The 22,978-nt window shown below is 29.6% G+C and overlaps 1 protein-coding gene across 4 annotated transcripts in view; it reads left to right on the forward strand.

Annotated features, from left to right (window-relative positions):
• LOC145287983 (alpha-1,2-mannosyltransferase ALG9-like) overlaps positions 1 to 22,154 on the forward strand; it is a 69,386-nt gene extending 47,232 nt beyond the window's left edge. For all 4 annotated transcript variants that reach the window (XM_080135979.1, XM_080135978.1, XM_080135976.1 and 1 more), the window contains exons 7-17: positions 6,117 to 6,204; positions 6,568 to 6,673; positions 7,900 to 7,988; positions 10,374 to 10,413; positions 10,830 to 10,900; positions 12,402 to 12,473; positions 13,393 to 13,531; positions 16,957 to 17,107; positions 18,867 to 18,996; positions 19,930 to 20,060; positions 21,981 to 22,154. In XM_080135979.1, coding sequence (XP_079992105.1) covers positions 6,117 to 6,204; positions 6,568 to 6,673; positions 7,900 to 7,988; positions 10,374 to 10,413; positions 10,830 to 10,900; positions 12,402 to 12,473; positions 13,393 to 13,531; positions 16,957 to 17,107; positions 18,867 to 18,996; positions 19,930 to 20,060; positions 21,981 to 22,095 — 1,132 coding nt within the window. In that variant the 3' untranslated portion in view covers positions 22,096 to 22,154. The remainder of the gene's footprint in view (positions 1 to 6,116; positions 6,205 to 6,567; positions 6,674 to 7,899; positions 7,989 to 10,373; positions 10,414 to 10,829; positions 10,901 to 12,401; positions 12,474 to 13,392; positions 13,532 to 16,956; positions 17,108 to 18,866; positions 18,997 to 19,929; positions 20,061 to 21,980) is intronic.
• The last annotated feature ends 824 nt before the right edge of the window (positions 22,155 to 22,978 follow it).

Consider the following 22,978-nt stretch of genomic DNA (forward strand, 5'->3'; position numbering starts at 1 on the left):
GCAACCAAAGTGAAAAAAATGAAGGAACAGCTAGACAGATTGTTTGATATGTTTTCTTGTAGCTGTAAACTTCCTGTCTTGAGACGTGATGACTTTGCAGTAAAGTGTAAGACAGGAAATTGTCAAAAAGGCATAGAGTCTACACTTGTCCTCTTAACAAGGAGGTACAATTAATTCTATAGATTCACCTGCAATTATGTTCCTTTTTTTGTGAAAAATAAAATAATATATTGGTATTTATTATGTAATCTGGCTCTATTATTAACCATGCAAATTTTGCAATTTTCAGGTTCCACTAGAAGAAGTGCCATTTAGAGCAATTTTTAAATTAATTGATGGAACAACAAAAAGCCTAGCAACATTTACTGGTCCTTTGGGAAAACTTTGTATCAATAATTATCAAGATTTGCCTCAAGTAGAATTCTAAAAAAAAAATAGTGTCCCTCCCGATCATCATTATCTCACAGCAGAAGAAACAAATAATTTAAGTGTGAATACCAGAGTCTACTTTTTGAGAGTATGCTGTTGGCATTTCTCAAGAAGATAAACTAAGATATGCAGCTTAGAAAATTGGGCCCTTGAATCAAGCAAGATAACTTAAGCCACAAGGTTATTGTGTTTATGGACCAGAGGTGTCTATCCTCAAACACTATGATAAATTAAACATTCTGGTCAAATTTATCATCCAAGTGTATGCAGTTATTTGGTTTAAGATCCAAACCGACAATAATTTTTTTAACTAACGGTATATTTTAATATGATTCAGAGAACAAAACAGTTAACTGAAACCCAAATTAGTTTTAAACTGTTCCAAATATAGCGCTTTTGCACTACTTCCGGAAAATATAATATCGATGCTAAACTCAGATGAATTGGATGTAGAAGAGGTCATTCAAACGATTTTGTCCATTAGGTAAATAAATACTTATCCATTAAATTTTATTAGTTTTCTCAATTTACCCAAACAATAGTCAGTTTTATTCATATTTCATCACAAAAATATAAAAAATAAGTGTTTTCAAATAATTGTTTTTTGTGTTGTTTTTTTTCCGAAAATAGTGAACAACTCAAAAAAAAAGATTGAAAAAGATTACGGCTATCAATTTTGAAGCCAAACATTGGTCAAATTTGATTGATTTTTCTAAAAAAGTTATATATAGGCAGAAAGCAAGACATAGATACATTATTATAAAGTCATCGTGCCAGCAAATTAGACCTTCATTTTTCTTGAAAAGAAATTATACAGAACAATATAGTTCTATTATAACAGTTTATATTATTGCGTTTAATAAAAAAATTAAAATACATGGTTCTGTAACTTGTATCAAGTTACAGAATTACAATATAGTGTAATACATCTCCACATATCTTTTTAGATTGTGAAATTTAAAAGACTTAGTTGCTAATTAGCTTTTTTTACAATTTTTGTTTAATCAATGCAGTAAAAGTTGAGATATTTTGCTAGTTGTGATTCATAATTAAAATTATAATTCATGTATTTATTTTTCTTTCAATGTATCTCATATGAATATATCAATTTTAATTGGATTTTTTATAAAAATAGTAAAATTTCAAAGTCAGTGTTGTGTAAAATGCTATGAAAATTAAGGATTTCTCAGCATTTTTCTACACGATTGTTAAAATTAAATGCTCAATTTTCTGTTCAAGATAGGAATCTGATTTTTGGTATCTGCTCTTATCACATCAAATCCCAGCTATCATCACCAGTGCCATGTTGATTTTCTGAAAAAAGTTGCAAATCGACCTGCCCTATTTATGCAAGCACTCATGTACTTGTCATCATATTATTACAAGTGGCATTTCAACCTGAACCCAGGTAAAACTAAGCTGTGTTCATTCCCTCTTCAGAACCACTAGCTCAAAGGATGCTCAATATCACCTGGAAAACAGACAACTCAATCTCAATGTGACACTCAACAGGACACTGTCATACAGAATCCATGTTGATAAGCTTCACAAGAAACGATAAACAAATAACAGCCTGCTCGCGACTCTGCCTAACAGCTCTTGGGCATCTAAGGCACAGATGTTATTCCTGTCAGTGTTATACTACTTATTACTTAGGAATATTCCACTCATGCTGCAATGGTCAACGTCGCGCTCAACAAAATATGCAGGATGATTACTGGCAACTTGAAATCAACCAACCTGCCATTAGTCTACAGGATGTCCAGAATCAGTCCATTACAGATTCCCCTGAGAGGCAATAGCTAGAGCATGATGAGCAGAACAGTGACAATTGGCATCCCCTATATGAGCACCAAGAGGTACTGCAGCTACTATTATTTTGCAAAAGCTTTGCCACTGTAACAGATCTCGGATGAACAACACCAGTGTCTTTCCGATTGTATTCGTGGAATGAGTCAGTCAAAGATGACAACAACGAGGCTTCCTAGCAGGCTCTGAACTACGCCAGAAAGTGGGTAGCACTAAACCGAACCCAAACGAAGGGACGGCCTGCACAAGTGAGGTTATGTACAGGATGCTTGATGTCTGCAGTGTTGTTGTGCAGACTATCACACACACCCTCACAGACTGTAAGTGAGGTATGTTCCAATGCCTCAGACCGTGCCCAACAATGGATCTTAAGATTGAGTGAAACGCTATGATGATGATTTGAGTTTCACGGCAACATATTCTTCAATCTATTCTAACATTGTCAAGTCAACATGTGAAAAGTATGTTGTTAAAAATTGTATTGATAACCATGACTACTGCAACAATAGTCGCTAGCAAAATACATTTGCAACCATTTTACTAAAAATAAAATGTTACTTTTTTTCTTTACAAGTCTTATTCTATCTATCAATTTGTTGAACATCTCTGAAATATACTGTAAAAAAATCCTAGTACATTTCTGTTTCATTTTGCAAGTGTAAAAGTATGTTTGTCCTACCTGTTTTTTATTGGACCCTTCCACATATGAAGTGTTGATTGGAATGATGTATAAATAATCAAATTGAATCTGCTTTATATCTCATAAAATGAGTCAAATATCAAATCTCATCCTATATTTGTATATCTTTATGTAATATTGTCAGATTTTGAATATTAATCCAATTGTATCTGTGTATTTGTATAAATGTTAAATTCATTATCTCTTTCAACTAGAATTTGGTTAGAATTTTTTTATTCAAAAAATGAAAATAGATTTAAATATATTTTTGCTGTAAATAAAGAAGGAATGGTAAAAAATAAAATGAAGTTTTAAGATTTTCATAATATGAATAATTAAATTTCATAATACAAATAATTAAATTTCATAATTAAGATAATTAAATTTCATAATAAAAAAAATTAAATTTTATAATTAAAATAAAATTTTATAATTAAAATAAAATTTCATAATACAAATAATAAAATTTCATAATTCAGATAATTAAATTTCATAATTCAGATAATTAAATTTCATAATACAAATAATTAAATTTCATAATTCAAATAATTAAATTTTATAATTAAAATAAAATTTTATAATACAAATAATAAAATTTCATAATACAAATAATTAAATTTCATAATAAAAATAAATAATTTTCATAATATAAATAATTAAATTTCATAATTCAAATTATTAAATTTCATAACAAATTATCAAATTTCATAACAAATAATTAAATTTCATAATACAAATAATTAAATTTCATAATTCAGATAATTAAATTTCATAATACAAATAATTAAATTTCATAATTCAGATAATTAAATTTCATAATACAAATAATTAAATTTCATAATTAAGATAATTAAATTTCATAATACAAATAATTAAATTTCATAATTCAAATAATTTTATAATTAAAATAAAAATTTTATAATACAAATAATAAAATTTCATAATACAAATAATTAAATTTCATAATAAAAATAAATAATTTTCATAATACAAATTATTAATTTTCATAATATAAATAATTAAATTTCATAATTAAAATTATTAAATTTCATAACAAATTATCAAATTTCATACCAAATAATTAAATTTCATAATACAAATAATTAAATTTCATAATTCAGATAATTAAATTTCATAATACAAATAATTAAATTTCATAATTCAGATAATTAAATTTCATAATACAAATAATTAAATTTCATAATTCAGATAATTAAATTTCATAATACAAATAATTAAATTTCATAATTCAAATAATTAAATTTTATAACACAAATAATTAAATTTCATAATACAAATAATTAAATTTCGTAACACAAATAATTAAATTTCATAATTCAGATAATTAAATTTCAACGGTAATTTGAAGGTATTCCAATTATAGTCCTCAAAAGACTTCAACCAGAACTTGCGCCCATCCTTACAAAACTGTTTAAACGTTGTCTTGGGGAGAATTGCTTCCCGTCACTCTGGAAAATCTCAGCAGTATACCCCGTATTTAAAAATTCAGGTGATCGCTCATCTCCCTCACAGTACAGGTCAATAAGTCTCCTGTGCGTCATGAGTAAGTTGCTGGAATTTGTGTTAAATGGAGAGGTGATCAACCATCTTAGCAAAAATAACCTTCTTAGTGACACGCAATATGGTTTCCGTTCTGCTAGAGCTACAGCAGATGTGTTTACAGTTATATCTCATAGGATTAGCGAATCTTTCGACGGAGGCTACCTTTCTAGGGCAATTGCTCTTGACATATCAAAGATATTTGATGGAGTATGGCATAGGGGTTTACTTCACGGGATCTCCAACTACGGTGTGGCTGGAAATATCTTCTCGGTTATTAAATCATTTCTCTCTGATAGGTTCATAAGAGTAGTGGTTGATGGGCAGAAATCAGAAGCTCTTAGTATTAATGCTGGAGTCCTTCAGGCTCCAACTCTCTTCCTGATCTATATTAATGATCTTCCAAATCACATCTTTACATCATTCGTAGACATCTATGCTGATGACACTACTATCTATGGTAGCACATCTAAGACCGTAAACGACCAAGTTCTCTCTCCTCTGATCTTGAGCAAGTTGTACAATGGGGAAACAGGTGGCTTGTTACTTTTAATGCATCTAAAACCAAGCTTTTATCTTTACATCATCAACGCTCTGATCCCCATCTGGAATCAATTGAAATGAATGGCTCTCGTCTTGGGGAGACCTCATATTTTAACAAGCTTCTGAGCTTGACCGTTACTCTTGATCTTAGATGAAACACATACATTAAATCCGTTGCCAAGGCTGCTGGAGGGGTGGTAGGATCCTTCTATCGATCCAGTAGATGTCTCACTGCTGATGCGGTTCTCTATCTACATAAGAGCCAGGTACGTCCAAGGATGGAGTATTGTTGCCACATCTGGCCAGAAGCTGCTAGGAAGGACTTATCCTGCCTTGACAGAGTTCAAAATAGACCGTAGCCTTGTGGGGGATATCCTTTTCTCTTCTCTGCAACCTCTTTCTTGCAGAAGAGATGTTGCGAATTTGTCTCTGCTTTATCGTTGTTTTCATGGCAGGTGCTCAGCAGAGCTTCATTCTGTGGTCCCTCCTCACCAAACTTTCACAAGAAACACCCGTCTAGCAGAAAACACTATCACTATTTTCCCCCACTCTTTATCTGTGCCTAAACCTAAGCATAGATTCCATGAGCAAAGCTTCTTTCTTGGAACTGTGCGCCTGTGGAATTGTCTTCCATTTTTCTGCTTTCCAGCTGACTGCAGTATGGTTGATGAGCCGTTCCATATTAGTTAACAAATTTACCGAATCTCCATTACTAACGGTTACTATATTGTCCAATTTCTACTGTACACTTCTTTAACCCTTATCCTCGAGTGGCCTCTTGGCCTTGATAAGTGGTGATGCCTATGTAAAAAAAACAAACAAATAATTAAATTTCATAATACAAATAATTAAATTTTCATACTACAAATAACGGTAACAAAGTTCAATTTTGATTTATTGTTTTTGGGGGTTTTTTGTCAAAAAATCTGTATTCATCAGTTTGAAACATTTTTCTTCATAAACAATTACGTTTGTTTTACATTACCTTTTTTGTTGGGGAGATGTTAAAGACATTTATTTTTCTTTCCTTTGAATTTTTTCTTTTTACATTTTTCATATGAGCATTTTCTCTTTTCTACTCATTTTTGGATTTTAGATTCCCGATTGCTTGTGATATTCTCTTCAGACATAAAAAAATCAAGCATTTCATTTATTGGTGTCTAATTGCTTTGCTTCTGTTTCTGGTAAGCACTTTTTATTCAAAGTTCTTTTGGGGTAGTAAAATGATTAAATTAAGATTTCCTAAAACTTCCTTTGAATTAATATGTAACAGTTAATCTAGATTTAGTTTTATCTTAGAACAAATTGGTTATCTATGATTTATTTTTATTGAATTGATTTCTTATTACTACTGATACCAATATTATATTTATTTTATACTCATATATTCAGCACATATTAATAAAACCAATAGTGTTTATTTTTCTCACTAGTAATAAATAGAAATGTCCTTCAAATATTATATTTTTATTTATTTTATCCACTAATGTATATATGTGTTAAAATGTACATTATAACAATGTACACTTTTATTTTGTATATTTCAGGTTCCAGTTGTCATGATTGACAGTTATTATTACGATAAATTAGTTATTGCACCATTAAATATCGTTTTGTATAACATCTTCACAGAGCATGGTCCCAATATTTATGGTAAGTATGACAATTTTAATAAAGCTGTTTTCTTTGCCTTAAAAGTGAACATACTTTTGTTTTTTTACTTGTAACATAAATTTTTAAAAATCAGTAACAAATGACTTTTTTTTTAAGAAGAAGCCTCTAAACTAAATTAGTGAATAAAATTTACATTATTCCAGTTATTATTATTTAAGTAAATACAAATAGGTACATTTTATTTTGTAAAAGAACTTAAGAATATTGTTGTTGATTTTTTAATTCATAGATTTGTTCAATAATTTAACTAGTTTTCTTGTTACTATTTAATTAAGTCTTGCAGAGGAAGCAAATCTGCAAAATGCACATATTTTCAATTGAATGTTATAACCTTGATGCTTACGTAAGAAAAAAAAACACTAGATGGAATTTATGTGTTTGATTTTCAACTTTATTGTTTTGTTTTTTTAAACGGCTTAAAAAAATTTTTACAACTACATGAAATACAAGAATGAATTAAATAAAAAGTAATTTTTATCTATTTTTTCATCATAGAATTGAATGGAAATTACCTTTTATGACAGGCTGTTAATGTGAATTGATATTGTTGCTAATTAAAAACAGCAATAAAGGGAAAGCACAGGAAATGTATTTATAAAGAACACACAAACAAATTTTAATTCATTGAGAGAAAAAGTAACATCTGCAACTCATCTGTAATAGTAGTGTAACAATAGCCAACAAGTATGATTGAGCAGTGGAAGCTGAAAGGTGATGACTGTTTTCACTGCATTTTTTATTGTCAGCAGGCTCACCATGTCCAAACTTGCTGTTCTCTGCCAACAATTTAATCTAAAATATTTGTCATCTGTCATTGTAACCATGTCTCCAGTGGTTTGGACATGTAGCTCGTTGCCAAGAGGGAGAATTAATTTATGACATAATTTTGTCTGGATGACACAAGTGTATCAGTGGACAGCTGAGAACCCAGACAACAAATATCAAGGACTGAGCTCAATTCTCAGGTTTAATGGTGGCCAGCCTTCAATGGTTAAATCACAATTAATTAGTTCACTAATGCTGTGCATGGGTTGCCATCCTAAATCACACAAGATAGTTAATTTACTGATATGTTTTTAAAAGACGCTTTCAAATCATATCAGAATATTCTTGAATATTAGAAGGTGCCAACATCATTTTGACAACCATGTTTTAAATTTTTCATTTGAAAATTGATGTTTTGTTTTTATGTTTTTATTTTAAAGGCGTTGAACCGTTTTCCTTTTATTTTCTAAACGGTTTCTTGAATTTCAACATTGCCTTCATCTTTGCTCTCCTCTCTCTTCCAATATATGTGAGTATAAAACATTCAAATTCTTAATTATCATCCACTTTATTTCTTTTTATTTCACAAACATTCTAAATATTAAAGTTTAGTAAAAAGAATTTACACTTTTATTAATCAACTCTTTAGGAATCAAAATACAATTTTTCATTGTTTTTATTGATGGTATCAATCATTTTGAAAGTCGCTCCATTTCCTAGCAAACCCATTGTTTTTGTTTTCAGACAAAGTAAATATAGCATCCCTATCCCTTTTTAGAGTTAATCCTTTTTCTTTAGGCTTACCTCTCCTTTCCCTCACATTCTAGCGAGAGCTGAACAAGGTAATATGACGTCTTGTCACTGTTAAAGATGCAAAATGGTCTTGTGCAAAAATGGAAAGAACTGCATGTGCAGTATTCCAATCATCCGACATATCACTACACAAGTAATAACATACCTGTCTCTGTCTCTCCCTCTTTCTCTGTATATATATATATAACTACTTAATTTACTCACATAAAATTAATATACGAAAGTATAGATTTATGCGTAAACTTGAAGTATTTACTTCAAAAGTGCTCAATACGTAGGTAGAGCTAGTTAGTAATTTATAAAATATATATGGCGATTAAGCTACACTGAATATTCCGCGTTTCATCCACTCTAGGACTCTTCAGGCTTATACGCATAAGCCTGAAGAGTCCTAGAGTGGATGAAACGCGGAATATTCAGTGTAGCTTAATCGCCATATATATTTTATAAATTACTATATATATATATATATATATATATTTAAATAAGGGAATAATCACCAACAATGTGTATTTGTTAACATTATTTTATTATTCTGTGTCTTGGTTTTTCATTGAGAATTATGTTTGGATCATTGTAATAATGTTTTTAAGTCATTGAAATCGTTTTTACGCGCGTTTCAAACGTTCTGTGAAGCGTCCTCGTCAGAAATTATTTTCAAATGTGTTGGAGATGTAAAAATGGCAATTTTCGTAGTTCATTTGAAGTGTTTCCAAGGCTTGTAAGTGTTTATTATTCATTGGCATGTTCAATTTTTATTACTTTTTTATTGGACTTGTCCAGGCCGCTGACCTGGTTGTAGTCACTCTCTCTTTCTGCTAGTGTTTTTTTTTTCCTTTTCCTTTAGGGTGGGGTAGGGTGTGTGTGTGTTTGTATGTGTGTGTGTGTGTGTTTGCTTTTATTGGTTTGAGAATGTATATACTGTTTTATAGTATTATGTGGTTATTTTCTTCCTTAGGAAGGTGACTGTGATCCGAGGTCGTTACTAATGTGTATGTGTGAGGAGGGGGAGGGGGGGGGCAGCTCTTCTGAAATAAGGGTAGGGGTGCTTTCATTCTATTTTGATATTTATTTTTTGGATTCTTGGATTTTAGTATTGTGATTTTTCGTTTTACTCTTTTCGGGTATTCCTTATATTATGTTTGTTTAGAAAGAGGGGTGTATTTAAAATATATATAGGTTTTTTTTTTAATGTTTCTATTTATTTGTCTCCTCATGTGGATATAGCCATATATATATAATCTGTTTGCAGAGTTTGTATTTATGGTTGGAAAAATTTGCATTAGAATGTAGAAATCGAATTATATTAAATAATATGCAAGAACTACATAGTTTAATGTAAACATAAATGTTTATTCAATTGCAGTAGTTTGAGCAATGTTGAAATATTTGCTGATAATATAATCTTATTTTTCTTTTTGTGTGATTTCTGGCTATGATCATCCAGTCACCTTTCTCCAAATTCGGATTACTTGATTTTGACACTGGCTCTAGTGGTCTTGATCAGTTCTATAACAAAAGGATTTTCTTTTCAAGCAAAATCACAACTCACACTTAATATAAATAATTTTTTTTTAAATTACTTTGATACTTAGTTTCTCTTCCAAATAACAGAATCCTTTTCCCATCTGTTGATTCTATGGCTCAGAAAATATAGACATCGACTATCAGTGAATTTATCATAATGAATCCATTTAAAAATCATTAGCTGTTTATCTTCAAAAGATAATGATTCTTTCCTTAGTTAAAGCATAAATACTCTGGAATTTAAATGGTTTGCTTTACTGTAATGTGACTGCATTCTGAAAAAGCAATTAGTTTTTTCATTAAAGCTAACCAATTTTCTTGCTGGTCAGATCCCAGGTATTTTTCTCACTGTAGGTTTGGCAGTTCGTCACTTGCGTCTATCCATCATTATGTAACATGCATCAGGAATGCATATTTACATCTAGAAACAAATATCAATTTATCAGCTTAAATGCCGAAAATCCAATTTTAATTTATGTCAGATTTGCATGCATTTTTTTCACTTAGCCTTTCATTAAATTCAAATTATAATAGATGTTTTGAATTAAACTTTAAAATATATTTTTTTTTGTAGTATTTGATAAAGTTTTGCTGCAAACAAACTAAAAGTCCAGGTAAATATTATTTCTTGTTGATTTCTGTACTTGATTCAGAAATAATTTTAGTGCAGTTTTTGATATTCTATATCTTTCAGTGAAGTTTGGTTCAAAGCTGCATGAACAAAGAACCTCATGATCCTTGTGCCACAATATTGCATTTTTTTTTAATGCCATTCGTCAAAAAATTTTACTCATGTTTTAACCTCGACATAGAAGAGAGCGTATTCCATTTTATCAATATTGATATTCTCAAGAATTTGCTTTCGTTTTCTGTTTTTCTTCATGTTTTTCCTTTTTTCATTTTTACATAAAAATAATAAATCTTAAACAAATCTCAAATATGAACTAATGTTTTAACAAACTGACATTTGATGCAGCTATAAATTCTTTTTTATTGAAATTATTATTTTTTTTTTTTTTATCTTTTGAAGGTTTATCTTTATGGTTAGCAATGGCACCAATGTTTATTTGGATAATCATCTTTTTTACAAGGCCTCATAAGGTAAGTTATAAAAAATTGATATATATTTTTTTAAATATTCTTATTACATACAGAACATAATTCATGTGGAAAACCAACAGTATTTACCTATTACAGAAATTTGAGTTGATAATCAATATTTGTGGTTATATTACAGATAAAAAGTAAACTATTTATAGAATAATTGAAAGAACAAACATTTCCTTCTTGACCTCCATCTTGTCTTTTTTAAAACAACTAGTGGCTATAAGTTTAATCCAACACCCATATCTCTTTTTCTCTCTATCACTACTTTACAAACCGGAAACAATAAGACTACAAATATATATACAGGGTGGAACGATAAAATTGTCGTCCTAGAAAAGACAACATGATTCCATTTCCTTCAATGAAAACCGCTTTTCTTTTTTTGATGCAGACCATCTACTAGTTGGCCAGTTGTGTACAAATCCCAAGAGCAGTAGGAGCTTTCTGAAAGTGACACAATATTCAATGAGCAAGATTGGAGATGCGCTGCTGTACAACTTATGCTTTCTACCAATCTAAGTTATGACAGCAGGACCATTGCCGCCACCTTCAAAATGCACACAGCTCAAGGAAGTTTCCAGCTATGGTTATGGTCTTTGGTATGGTTTCAAGTGAGGGCCACATCATTCCACCCCACATCTTCGAAGTCAGCTTGAAAGTCAATACCAACGTGTACTTGGATGTGCTGAAAAGTGTGGTGATCCCCTTGTGCAATCAGGTGGTTGCTGGCAGACTCTGGGTGTTGCAGCAGGACTCGGTGCCAGCCGACGTCCAAAGACACCCAGGCTTGGATTCAGGAGTGCTACGACTTTGTACCCTTCTCTCACTGGCCTCCCCCCTCCTCTGACCTGGACTACTTTGTTTGATTATATGTCGAGAACATCACCAACATAACCTCCCACAACACCAAAGCCAGCTTGATCACTGTCATCCGCCGAGTATTTTTGGTGAGCTCCTGCCGGCGCTTGTGGAAAAAGCATGTTCTTAGTTCCGGACCTGTATCGAGGCAGTAATTGAGGCTGAAGGCGGCTACATTGAATAGATGTCAGCTTTACTACATAATCAAGTTATCTGAATTGATTTTTTGAATAAAAGTTTTAAAATAAAGCTGTAATGTTGTTTTCTTTAGGCCGACAAATTTATCATTCCACCCTGTAATTGTAAAGTTCAATTTTGGGTATCATCTGAAAATTAAAATGTCAATATTGTTTTATGAATGTGATCCTGTTTTATGTGTTCAGAAGTAAATGACATTTCGCAATTGCTTCCAATTTAAGTTTTCTTTTTTGTTTAATTTAAAATAAAAAAAAAATTTTTTTCTAGTTTGTGCTTCTGTATTTCATCACTAGTTTTACAAATCCTCCAGAATGTGACTAAAGTGTTCAACACCATTTTCAGAATTAACTTTCATCGATCCATTAGAACTTGGAGTTATCTATGTGTATTGTTTTGAATTTAAATGCATCCTAAAATTTTTTATTCTATTTTTTTGTAGGAAGAACGCTTTCTTTACCCAATTTATCCTTTTTTTGCCTTGGGTGGTTCTGTAGCTGTTGTATATATTGAGGTAAATGTTGAGTTTACATAAATTATTGAAGCATTAAGTTAAAGATAAATTATGCATCATTATTCCTATGTCATTTTGTTTTTTGTTTCAAGAATATGGAATTTTTTATTAGTACAATCTACTTCAGTGCTTGTACGGCTTAATCAAGACATTAAAAAATGAAAATATCAAAAAAAAGGTTGTATTGTATGTATCTGTTTTGGACTGAAGATCCCCCAAAAAAAATTTCATTTAATTTGATCGAGTAGTTTTTTTTTTTTTTTTTTTTTTTTACAGCAGAAAAACACGTTTTTATGTGAGCGCGTTGAAGTCAGCCATTACGAAATTTGTTGAACACGCCAAAGGGAGATAACTCCAGTTCAAGCGCCGACACACCCTCCCTATCTTTATTACTAGCTTTTCTTCCTAAAAATCGAACCTTTTGCTCGATATCATAACAAATGTTTTTTCGCTGTAAAAAAAAAAACTACTTGATGAAAATAAGTGAAATTTTTTATTTTTAGGACAACTTTCTTCCATAAGGGATACGTACAATATAACCTTTTTTTTTCGATATTTTCATTTTTTAATGTCTTGATTAAACTGTACAAGTACCTCTATTTCAATTGAAATGTTAAAATTTGTTTAACATAATTTTGTCTGTTTAAAATGAATCCACATAAAAAAATTTGTCCAAAACTTTTTTGGACAAATTTTTCATGTGGATTTATTTTTATATAATCAGTCCATCATTTTTGATTTTTTAATTTTTATTTCATTTTTTAAATAAAGAAAAATTACTGTTGCAAATAGTAGATAATTCTATAGCTAAGACATTTCATTAAATTTTTCATCATCAAATATAATTTTAGCTATTTTCTATTCACAAATTAATTTATCAGTATTTCTTCTTTTTTTTTTCTTTTTTTTTTTTTTACAGAATACAGTTTGCCCATATATTTACTCTAGAAAAGCTACATCCAATCGCTCATTTTCCAGTCGTTACCATTTTATAACACTTGGTTTTGCTACTGTGTTCACATTGTTTTCTTTGTCAAGAACATGTCAACTTCATAAAGGTAGATCAGCTTTTATTCAATCATATTTTTGTAATTTTTATTTTTTTGTTGATTGAAGACAAAATTATGCTGCTTGTTAAGATAGTCAACAAATCGATTTTTAAAAATATGTTGTTTTAAGCAAAACCAATATTACGTACTTGTCATGACGAAAATAGTAATATATCCAAAAATTACGAAAATTCATTGAGTAGAAAGTTATTTATAGTTAAAAGTAATTTTTACAGAAAATTGGGTAAAATTGTATTTTTCTTAGACATTATAAAAAGTCTACACACAGGGGACATAACCCAGAACGAATATCTTAGATTACTTGCTGCAATATTTGTTGTCTATCACAATAGACTGTTTTTTACTAAAAACATAATAGCAATTGTTCTACTTGATGAATTTTCGTAATTTTTGGATATATTACTATTTTCGACATGACAATTAAGTACATAATGTTGTTTTGCTTAAAACGGCATTTAAAAAATCAGTTTGTTGACTCTATCTTAACAAGCACCAAAATTATCAAATGCTTTCAATGCATTTTTTAATTTTATGTACTTTTGTATTTCTAATTTATTTGTTACTAATTTTGGTATTCTTGGAAATCTGCTTTGGTTATTTTCTTTCTCATATTCTGATGCATTCTTTTTGGTGCTTCTTAGCCATAAGTTTTGGTTTTAATCGTCATCATTCTCGTCTATACACACCTTGTAGTACACTTTGACTAAAAATTTATGAGAAATGCCGAAGGAGGAAACCTTATATTTAACCTAATTGTGATTGTAAGCGTCCGTGTTTCATCGATTTCTCTAGTCACATCTAGTGAAAAGTCTGGGATACACAGCCATGGTGCGATCTTTCAGATTGATTGACTCTTGCCACTGACTTTTAGCACTTATTCATAAGCTGGCCAGTTGATCATATGGGGCCTCTCCTACCTCCTATTTAGCCAAAGGAGTGTTGCAAGTCATGTAACCATTTATGTAATCAGGTCACAAACTGCTCAGCTACCAAGATCTAACCACCACCCATGGCCTACAGGTGGCCTTATTTTCATTTTTCTTTCTGCATAAAATTAAGAAAATCAAGTTAAAAGAATTCTTTGGCACAGAATATTCAACAAATGCTCATTGGATATATTTTTTTTTATTTTGTTTTGTTTTGAATATTATCAATTAAACACATTTTTTTATTATAATGCAAAGTTTTTTTAATTATTTAAATATTTCTTAGCACAAGGTGACAATTGGCTATGGTTAACGTAAAATGATGCATCTGCTTTTAATATTTCCTGAGGATTTCTTCACTAAATTTTTATTCAACATTTTCAAAGGATATATTTAGTAAATGCCTGCCACATATTGTTTTTAAACAAACTTTATTAAATAAAAACATAAAATAATGTAGTATTTGTTAAATTACTACTAAACTAACAGAAACCATGGAAATTCCACGGTAGTTGAACATTTTTTAAACGCATTATAAATAAAATGAATAAAAAATAAAATAAAACAAATAACGATGAATTTAAACAATTTTTAACAAATTCATTTTTAACATAAAAAGAATTGACTTAAAAAATTTAGATTTATTACAATGAAAATTCACTGCACAACACATTGTTTTGTTTTGTTTTTTTTATGAATAATTTTAATATAAATTATAAAGGAACAGATGTCAATTCACTTGCACATTTTTTGAAATAAAAAAACAATATAATAAAAAAACAATATAATAAAAAATATAATCTCCTCTCAACATGACTTTTTTTTTAAATTATAAAATAAAATAGCCAATTTGAAACCATAAACAAACAGCCACTTTTTTTTTTTTTTTGAAAGGAAATGATTTTTAACTGATAAAGGGAGATAATTTTAACTGATAAAGGGAGATAATTCTTTTCTCATGAATTAATGTTTGCAATGATGGTGTTTTTTTTTTTATGATACTGGACATATGGACAAGTAAATACTTATTTAGATATGTGAGTTTTTGACTAACTTTTACAAATATTTTTTCAGATATCAAGCAAACGTTCTAGTTTCCCCCCCCCCAAGATTTTTTTATTTTAAAAATAGAAATTGATAAAATGAAATTATGTTTTCAGTTTTGTTTCTCATTACAGATGATTTTAGAGAAATAAAAAAGGTAAATCCATGTAATTTCCAAGATATGAGCAGAACTTTTGCTAATATTGTATTAGCAAAATAAGTTAGCATATAAATAAGATTGTCTTAATTATAAAATAAAATTAATTAGCATATAATTAAAAACAAAATATAAAACTAAATTAATATAAAAACAAAATTAAAAATAAATTAATTTGCATATTAATTATAAAACAAAATAAATTAGTATATAAATAAGATTATTTTTTTTGGTCCCCCATGACAAAGGAGGGATTGGACCTAGTAATTCACTCCCGTTTGTTTGTTCGCCCTTTTCTCAATAACCACGCCTCGGATTTTTTAAAAAATTTGCATAAACATTAGTCATGATGAAAGTAAATGTTTACCAGAACCAATTTTCTGGGATAACTCTGGTTGCCACCCTAAATTTTCCCCCAAATCATTCATCTGTATGCTTGTTTGCACTTTTCTCAATAACCACGCCTTGGATTTTTTGGAAATTTTTCACAGACATTAGTCATGGTGAAAGTAAATTTTTCACTTGTGGAGGGGCACCGCGCATGTTCGGCTTGTTTTAAATGAAATTTTTCAAACTGAAATTTCATTTGGATGAAATCGTTGATTGTTAAAAAAAAAAGTTTTTGTGTTAACAAATGGTCTAAAAAGTGACAGTATGAAAAAATTTCCTAGAAATAATACATAACAACTTAGAATACTTACAATTTATTTTAGGTGAATAATTTTCAATGAAGAAAATATGCATAAACAATGAGTGTGTCCATCATTAAAAGAATATTAATTAAACAAAAAATCTCTAATTATGACAAAGATGTCATATACCAAAAATCACATAAATTGATCAAGTTTGTTTTTGATTTAGCTAAGAAAATCATGACAAGCAAAACATGGTCCAAGAGCTGCCATTTTGTTTTATGAGAAAAAAATTTTTTTTTTTTTTCCTCATGTTTTTCCTTATAAGGGAAATGGGTTCCATATTGTTCATTGTTAAAGTGTTTTTTATTCAATACGTCTGATGAAAGGCTGTTCTTATGAAAATTTTCAAACGCTATAGGATTTGAATTTGTCCGAATGGTCTTGAAACAATTGTAACTAAGGATGAAATACACTATTTGTTGCTATCAATCTATTCCTTGATGTCTTGATTTTGTTCAAACAATATATATATATGTGTGTGTATGTATGTCTGCGTATTCTATATCTGTATGTGCTGATTTTTCATGCGTTTTCACAGGTGATTTTTTTTTTGTTTTTGTTTTCTTACGAGCAAAAAACTTTTTAATTTAGGTTACCATGCCCCAATGGATTTGTTTCTTGAATTGAATCAAATTGCTGACAATCCTGGTATCCACACATTGTCTTCAGACAAATCTGTTAATGTGTGCATTGGTAAAGAATGGTACCGATTTCCAAGTAGTTTTTTCTTACCTGATAAAAAGTAAGTATTTGCTTATTCACTAATGGCAAATTATGTTTATTATAAAAATTAGAATTTAATTATAGAAAAAAAAATCTGCCAATATAGCGAATGCCAGCAATATTGGATGAGCTTAAAAAACAGACTTATTACCACATGCTTAATTGATTTTGCCTTTCATTTGCAGGCAAAATGCAATGTCAAATTGCCTTTCATTTGCAGGCAAAATGCAATGTCAAATTTCTTTAAGAGATTTTGTTCCATTTCTGTAGCTTTTATTCTTATTCTATAGTCATTATTAGTCAGGCCAGACACCAATTATGCAGTGTGTGTTATTTTTGTTCATTTTATCAGTTTATAATCTACTAGCATGGGTGCCTGGCGTTGCCCGCTTATTTGAAGGTGTATGTTGAGCAAAAAAAAAAAAGCAGTTATTTTTTTTTTAACTTTGATCCCTATTATGATCCCTTAAAATTTATTGTTTTGGGCTCAAATCAAGTTATTAAGTTAGATCCATGTCCAAGGAACCTATATCTAAAATTTCAAGTGTTTAGACCCAAAATTGTCAGAGGTGTTTGGTAAAGTTCTCAAAGGTCAAATCGTTGAACTTTGACCCCTTAATCGCCAAATTTCTGTCCGAAAACCAATCACATCGATTTTTCCCCAATCTTAGTACCCTGTATATCAAATTTCAAGTCTGTAGACTTAAAATTGACAGAGTTATTGCATAGGGAAATGTACACACAGACAGATACACAGACACGTTCACTTTTATAGATATATAGATATGTAATGTAGATGTAAAACTAGTTTTAAAAGTGATTGTTTGTTAAGGATTTTAAAAAAATTCACATATGCTAGTATTTAGTGTATGCATGCTTATTTTAAATTGTTCACTGCGTGGTTTTCAAAATTGCCTTCAAAGAGCGTAGTGAAGATTTTTAAGGTCATTTAATGAACCAAATTAAACATTTTACATAGGATTATTTATTGAAAAGTATAATAGTAATAATAATTTTGAGAAGTGGATTATTTTTAAATTTTGTTGTATGTCAGTGAAAAAATAATACTAAAATTGAGCTTTATTTCAAAAAATTATGAAAAACGATAATGTATAAAATTATTTATTAATAAAACAGTTTTCAAAGACAATTAGTGAAAATTAAGTTTTGCTAAATTGGCCAAAGATTTTCAATTTTCAGAAAAAATTTACCTTTTTGTTACAATTGGAACTTTTCGGTTTCTTTTTTGCAAAACTCGATTTTTGCTAATTGTTTTCGAAAACTATTTTCATTAATAATTAATTTTTTTTTTTCGTAATTTTTGGACATGTTCATTACTGCGATAGTAGATACCATTGGTTTACTTGAAATTCAATATTTCAATTTTCGAATTTCATTACAATAACGAAGAACCGTTTTGTTTTGGTAGGTGGTTACATCCTTTGAACCTGTTAATTCTAACACATTTTGTGCATTTTTGTATATTGCTTAAAGAACCACCAACCATTGGTTTCCTCTAGTTTACACAAAATCCACCAGATAACTTCTCTTGGCACTGTCATCATCACCATACCATACTTATCGATAAAATTGTCTGTTTTGCATCAGCTTCAGCTGTCTATAAAATAATTATAACACAACACGGTTTGGAATAAAAAAGAAAGTGAATACTAACATTTTTAAAAATATTATTGTGACTATCTAGTTATTGTATAATCTTTCATTTTTTTTATGTCAAAGTCATTATTTTTAAACATATCATTTTTGTTCTTTTTTAGTTGGCATTTAAGATTTATACAATCTGAGTTTAAAGGGCAGTTACCAAAGCCATATTATCCTGGACGAGATTCTACCTCAACAATTCCATCTCATATGAATGACATGAATAAAGAAGAACCAACACGATATGTAAGTTATATACAAGATGTTTCTTTAAAAATGCTCAGTTCATCATTCAGATTTGTACAATAGTCAAGCAAACGTGAATTTGATATTTTTAATGACTGAGATATTGCAACATCTCCGTATAGAATTCTTAATCTATAAAAAAATAAATAATATTTCAGTTGTTCTTGTTAAGAAGATTTTAATTTAGTTTAAATTTGAGAGATAAAAGGATGAATAAAGATTTTAGTTTGGAATTCAATTTTTTAAAGATTTTCAACACATGCCAGCATGTAAAGCAGACGTCAGTTTGATGACGACAACTGCATTCCAGACTGTTGCTTTTATTTAATTTATAGAAAGTACAGAATTTTGATCTATCAGATGTATAGTCAATCTGAAATACCAACTTTCAATTGCTGTATTAATGAATATAAATATAATTAATTTTTTCTCAACTAATTGTTTGTGATGTTCTTTGCGCCAACATTCATGGCATCTCATTCGGATGACTTTCTGTTCTAATGTTCAGATGTTGTTCAAGTAAAGAAAACATCGATATTCATACAATGACATCGCCTGGAAGGAATGATGTTACGAGCATTTTCACAACCTGATTTCATAAAAACCCTCACTTTACCAGATGTCTACAATAAAAATGCGACAAATAAAAATAAAGTTTCTGAAAAAACATCACAGAATTTATAGTCACACGGATTGTTACATATTATTTTCTTATTTTTCTTTTATATGTTAAATAATGATTGTTTATCAAGAAATGGAAATAACATTTGCATTTCTTGCTTAAAAGCATTAAACGTTTTCATTTTATTTTCCATAATTTTCCAATGTGCATTCATGATGTAAACAATCTATTTTAGAAATGTTCAAAAGAACATCTGATAATTTTTTTCAGTGAAAATCTTCACATTCTGTTTTTGTTGTTTCTTTCCTTAGTTTAATGTCAGCAAATGCCATTATTTGATTGATTCGGATATTCCAATGGAAACAGAATTGGAACCGAGGTATTCAGAAAGAAAAAAAGAATGGAAAATTGTTTCATCTTATAAATTTCTTTATTCTCCTGAGTAAGTTGATTTATCAAATATTAAACCTTGTTTTATCATTATTTATTACTATCAACCATCTTTTTGTAATTTTCATTTCACTGACAAATTTTTTTTTCTTTTTGTCTGTGTCTGAAAAGTAATGGGACTATTTATTTATTTTTTTTTACAAAGAAGTCACCGTTTATCAAGGCCCGGAGACCACTCGGGGATAAGGGTTATTGCGTGTACAGTAATCAATGGAATAACATCGTAGTAATCGCTAGTAATGGTGATGTGATAAAGTGTCTTACTTAAGGAGGCAGTTCAACAACAAACGACACAATTATCAGTTCATTTTGAATTTTAACATTTGTTTCTGCTATGCTCCTATGCACTGTTGAAAGGAATCTTTTGAAATGAAGTTATCAAAATGGTCCCTTCAAGCTTAAAGAAAAGCAACAGTGATATGGAACAAGACCAGATAAAACGGAGGTTGTTCCAGTATGGTGATCTTTTTATTCATTCCGCAGTGCTCAAAGTTGAATGATCCCAAAAAACGGACGTGCAAACAAAATCATATTGGCAGAAGAAGCTGAGTTAGGATTCTATATTCCCAAGATATTATATGTAGGGATAATTATTGAATGACACATGAATTAATCGGTCACACCAGAATTTACTTTAGTTGGATGGGAGATCGGAAACCTGATCCAACCAATCGGCTGATTATGTCATGTCCTAGTGTCTATAAGTTCATCCCTAACCATATTATTCACTCTAATTCTTCAAAAAAAAATTAAAACCTTATTTCTATTTTTTTTTTCCTTCCCAAATAGATACTAGAATGTGTTGAGAATAAAAATTACCAATGCCAAGAAGTAAATTTTTCAAAAGTAATGTCTTCCAAGAGTAATGACAGATCCCTCTCTGTAAAATTCCATTCTAAGAGAAATATTTTCTAAAAATACTGCAATATATTCTAGGGAGATAAAATAAATATCTTACATATAGAATTATATTTGACAACTTTATTCAACATTAACCCATACATGGTTGATATGCTGTAAAACAAAACAAACCTCTTGAAAAGTAAGAACCAAAACGATGATCAGTGGGTGTAGTGTTAGAAATTTCATCTGTGCCATTTTGTGAAAAGGGTGTCGGGTGCAATTTTTTGTGATACTTGGAAGTATTGATTACACAAGAAGTGTAAGAGATGAGAACAAAATATATCGAGGTTGTTGAGAAGTTTTTCGTTAGTGAAACCATTGCAGATTGCAAAAGTTAGGAGTGGATGAAGTAAGTTCAGAGAACTGTCATTACTAAGCAGCATAGCATTACAAATATTGACCACCCAAAGAGTTTATCCGGCATGTGTATGGTGTGTAATAATATATGGAATTGAAATCTGGCCAGTGAGGCTGGTCATCAAATCAGGTGGTTTTAATGGTTGAAATAATGGAAGTCAGTTTAAGTCATCTAATGTCAGCATGTAACAAAAATCATTAAAATAATGAGAAGACAAATTACATGGCCTCCATTCTCACCTGATCTTAATCTTTTACATTTCTATCTTGTGGCCATCTGAAACTTCAGTACATAGTGAGGAAGATCTCTACAATCAAATTGCAGTAGGGTACAAAACCATACAACATATGCTAGGTATTTGGAAACGTATTCATATTTCCAAAAGGCGTCGCCGTGAGGCCAACATTTTTAATAGTTGTTTTAGTGTAAAAACATTGTGGTTCAGTATTTGTTTCAGTGGCTTACGATTTGGAAACCAAACGTTTATGGGAAGTGTTTTCATTATTTACACATGTAGAACATAATCTCAAATTTATACTATCAATTTTCCAAACGTATAGTTACTAAGATTTGTTAAAGACATTTTTTTTTTTTTATGAATAAAAATGTTTTCGCCTGATTTTATATAAAAATCCTTTTTTTTCTTTTCAGGTCGCATAGAATTTTCCGAGCATTTTACATTCCCTTTGTTTCTTGGAATCATTGCAAATATGTGGACTATAATCTGATGATCTCTTTACGAAATATGAAACCATCAGGAAATTAAAATCATGACTGAAGTATTTTATTAAAGGCATTTTATTAAATCTGGTTATATTAATGATATGTTAGTGTCATTATTATTATTATTATTATTATTATTATTATTGAATCTATGTTCCATGAATTTTTTATAGGTTAATAAAATCTCTTTTCTAAAAGCTTCAAATATCACAATGATGGTCACACCCCATCATTCTCAAAGGCAGGACTATTATCAAACAGAAATACTGCATTAAAAGCAGAATATTAACAAATTTCTAGTTTATAGAACAAACAATCCCTATGCTGCACCTCACTTTTCTATGATCAAACAACCAAAATAAAAATAGCTGCATGGTAGTTTTTTTTGTTTTTTACCAAAAAAATCTGGTGCATAAAGATTTTTCTATCATCCTGTAATAAATGAAATAAGGTAAATATTTCATAGATATTCAGAAATGTTTTAATTTTATGAAAAACATTCGACAAAATTTACAAAAGCATAAATCAATTGTAATCAAGTCTGAATTTCGCATAAAGTGAGAAACACCAAGATTATAAATCCAACAGATACAACAATTTAATGTAGTTATAAAAGTATAAAATATAAAATGAAATCAATGCAAGTGGGTATCAAATGCTGTGTTTTATAAATAGTTCATGTGAAAAGATTTAGCACATAAAAATTATTTTATATTATTTTGGAGAATAAAGAGTGTTGTGAAGCAGAGAGTGGGTGTGGATGTCGGTTAATTGTTTGCAGTATGAAATCTTTGTTTTGATCATTTGTTAGGATTCTTTTTTATTTACTTTGTATGAAAGAAAATTTGGTGCTTATTTAGAATTAAACCTATTCTAAAAACTAAATTGCAGAAAATTCTTTATAACGTATGGCACCCATCATGGAA

Source organism: Euprymna scolopes, chromosome 11, assembly GCF_053919585.1.
Source record: "Euprymna scolopes isolate OS-2025 chromosome 11, ASM5391958v1, whole genome shotgun sequence".
NCBI lineage: Eukaryota > Metazoa > Mollusca > Cephalopoda > Sepiida > Sepiolidae > Euprymna > Euprymna scolopes.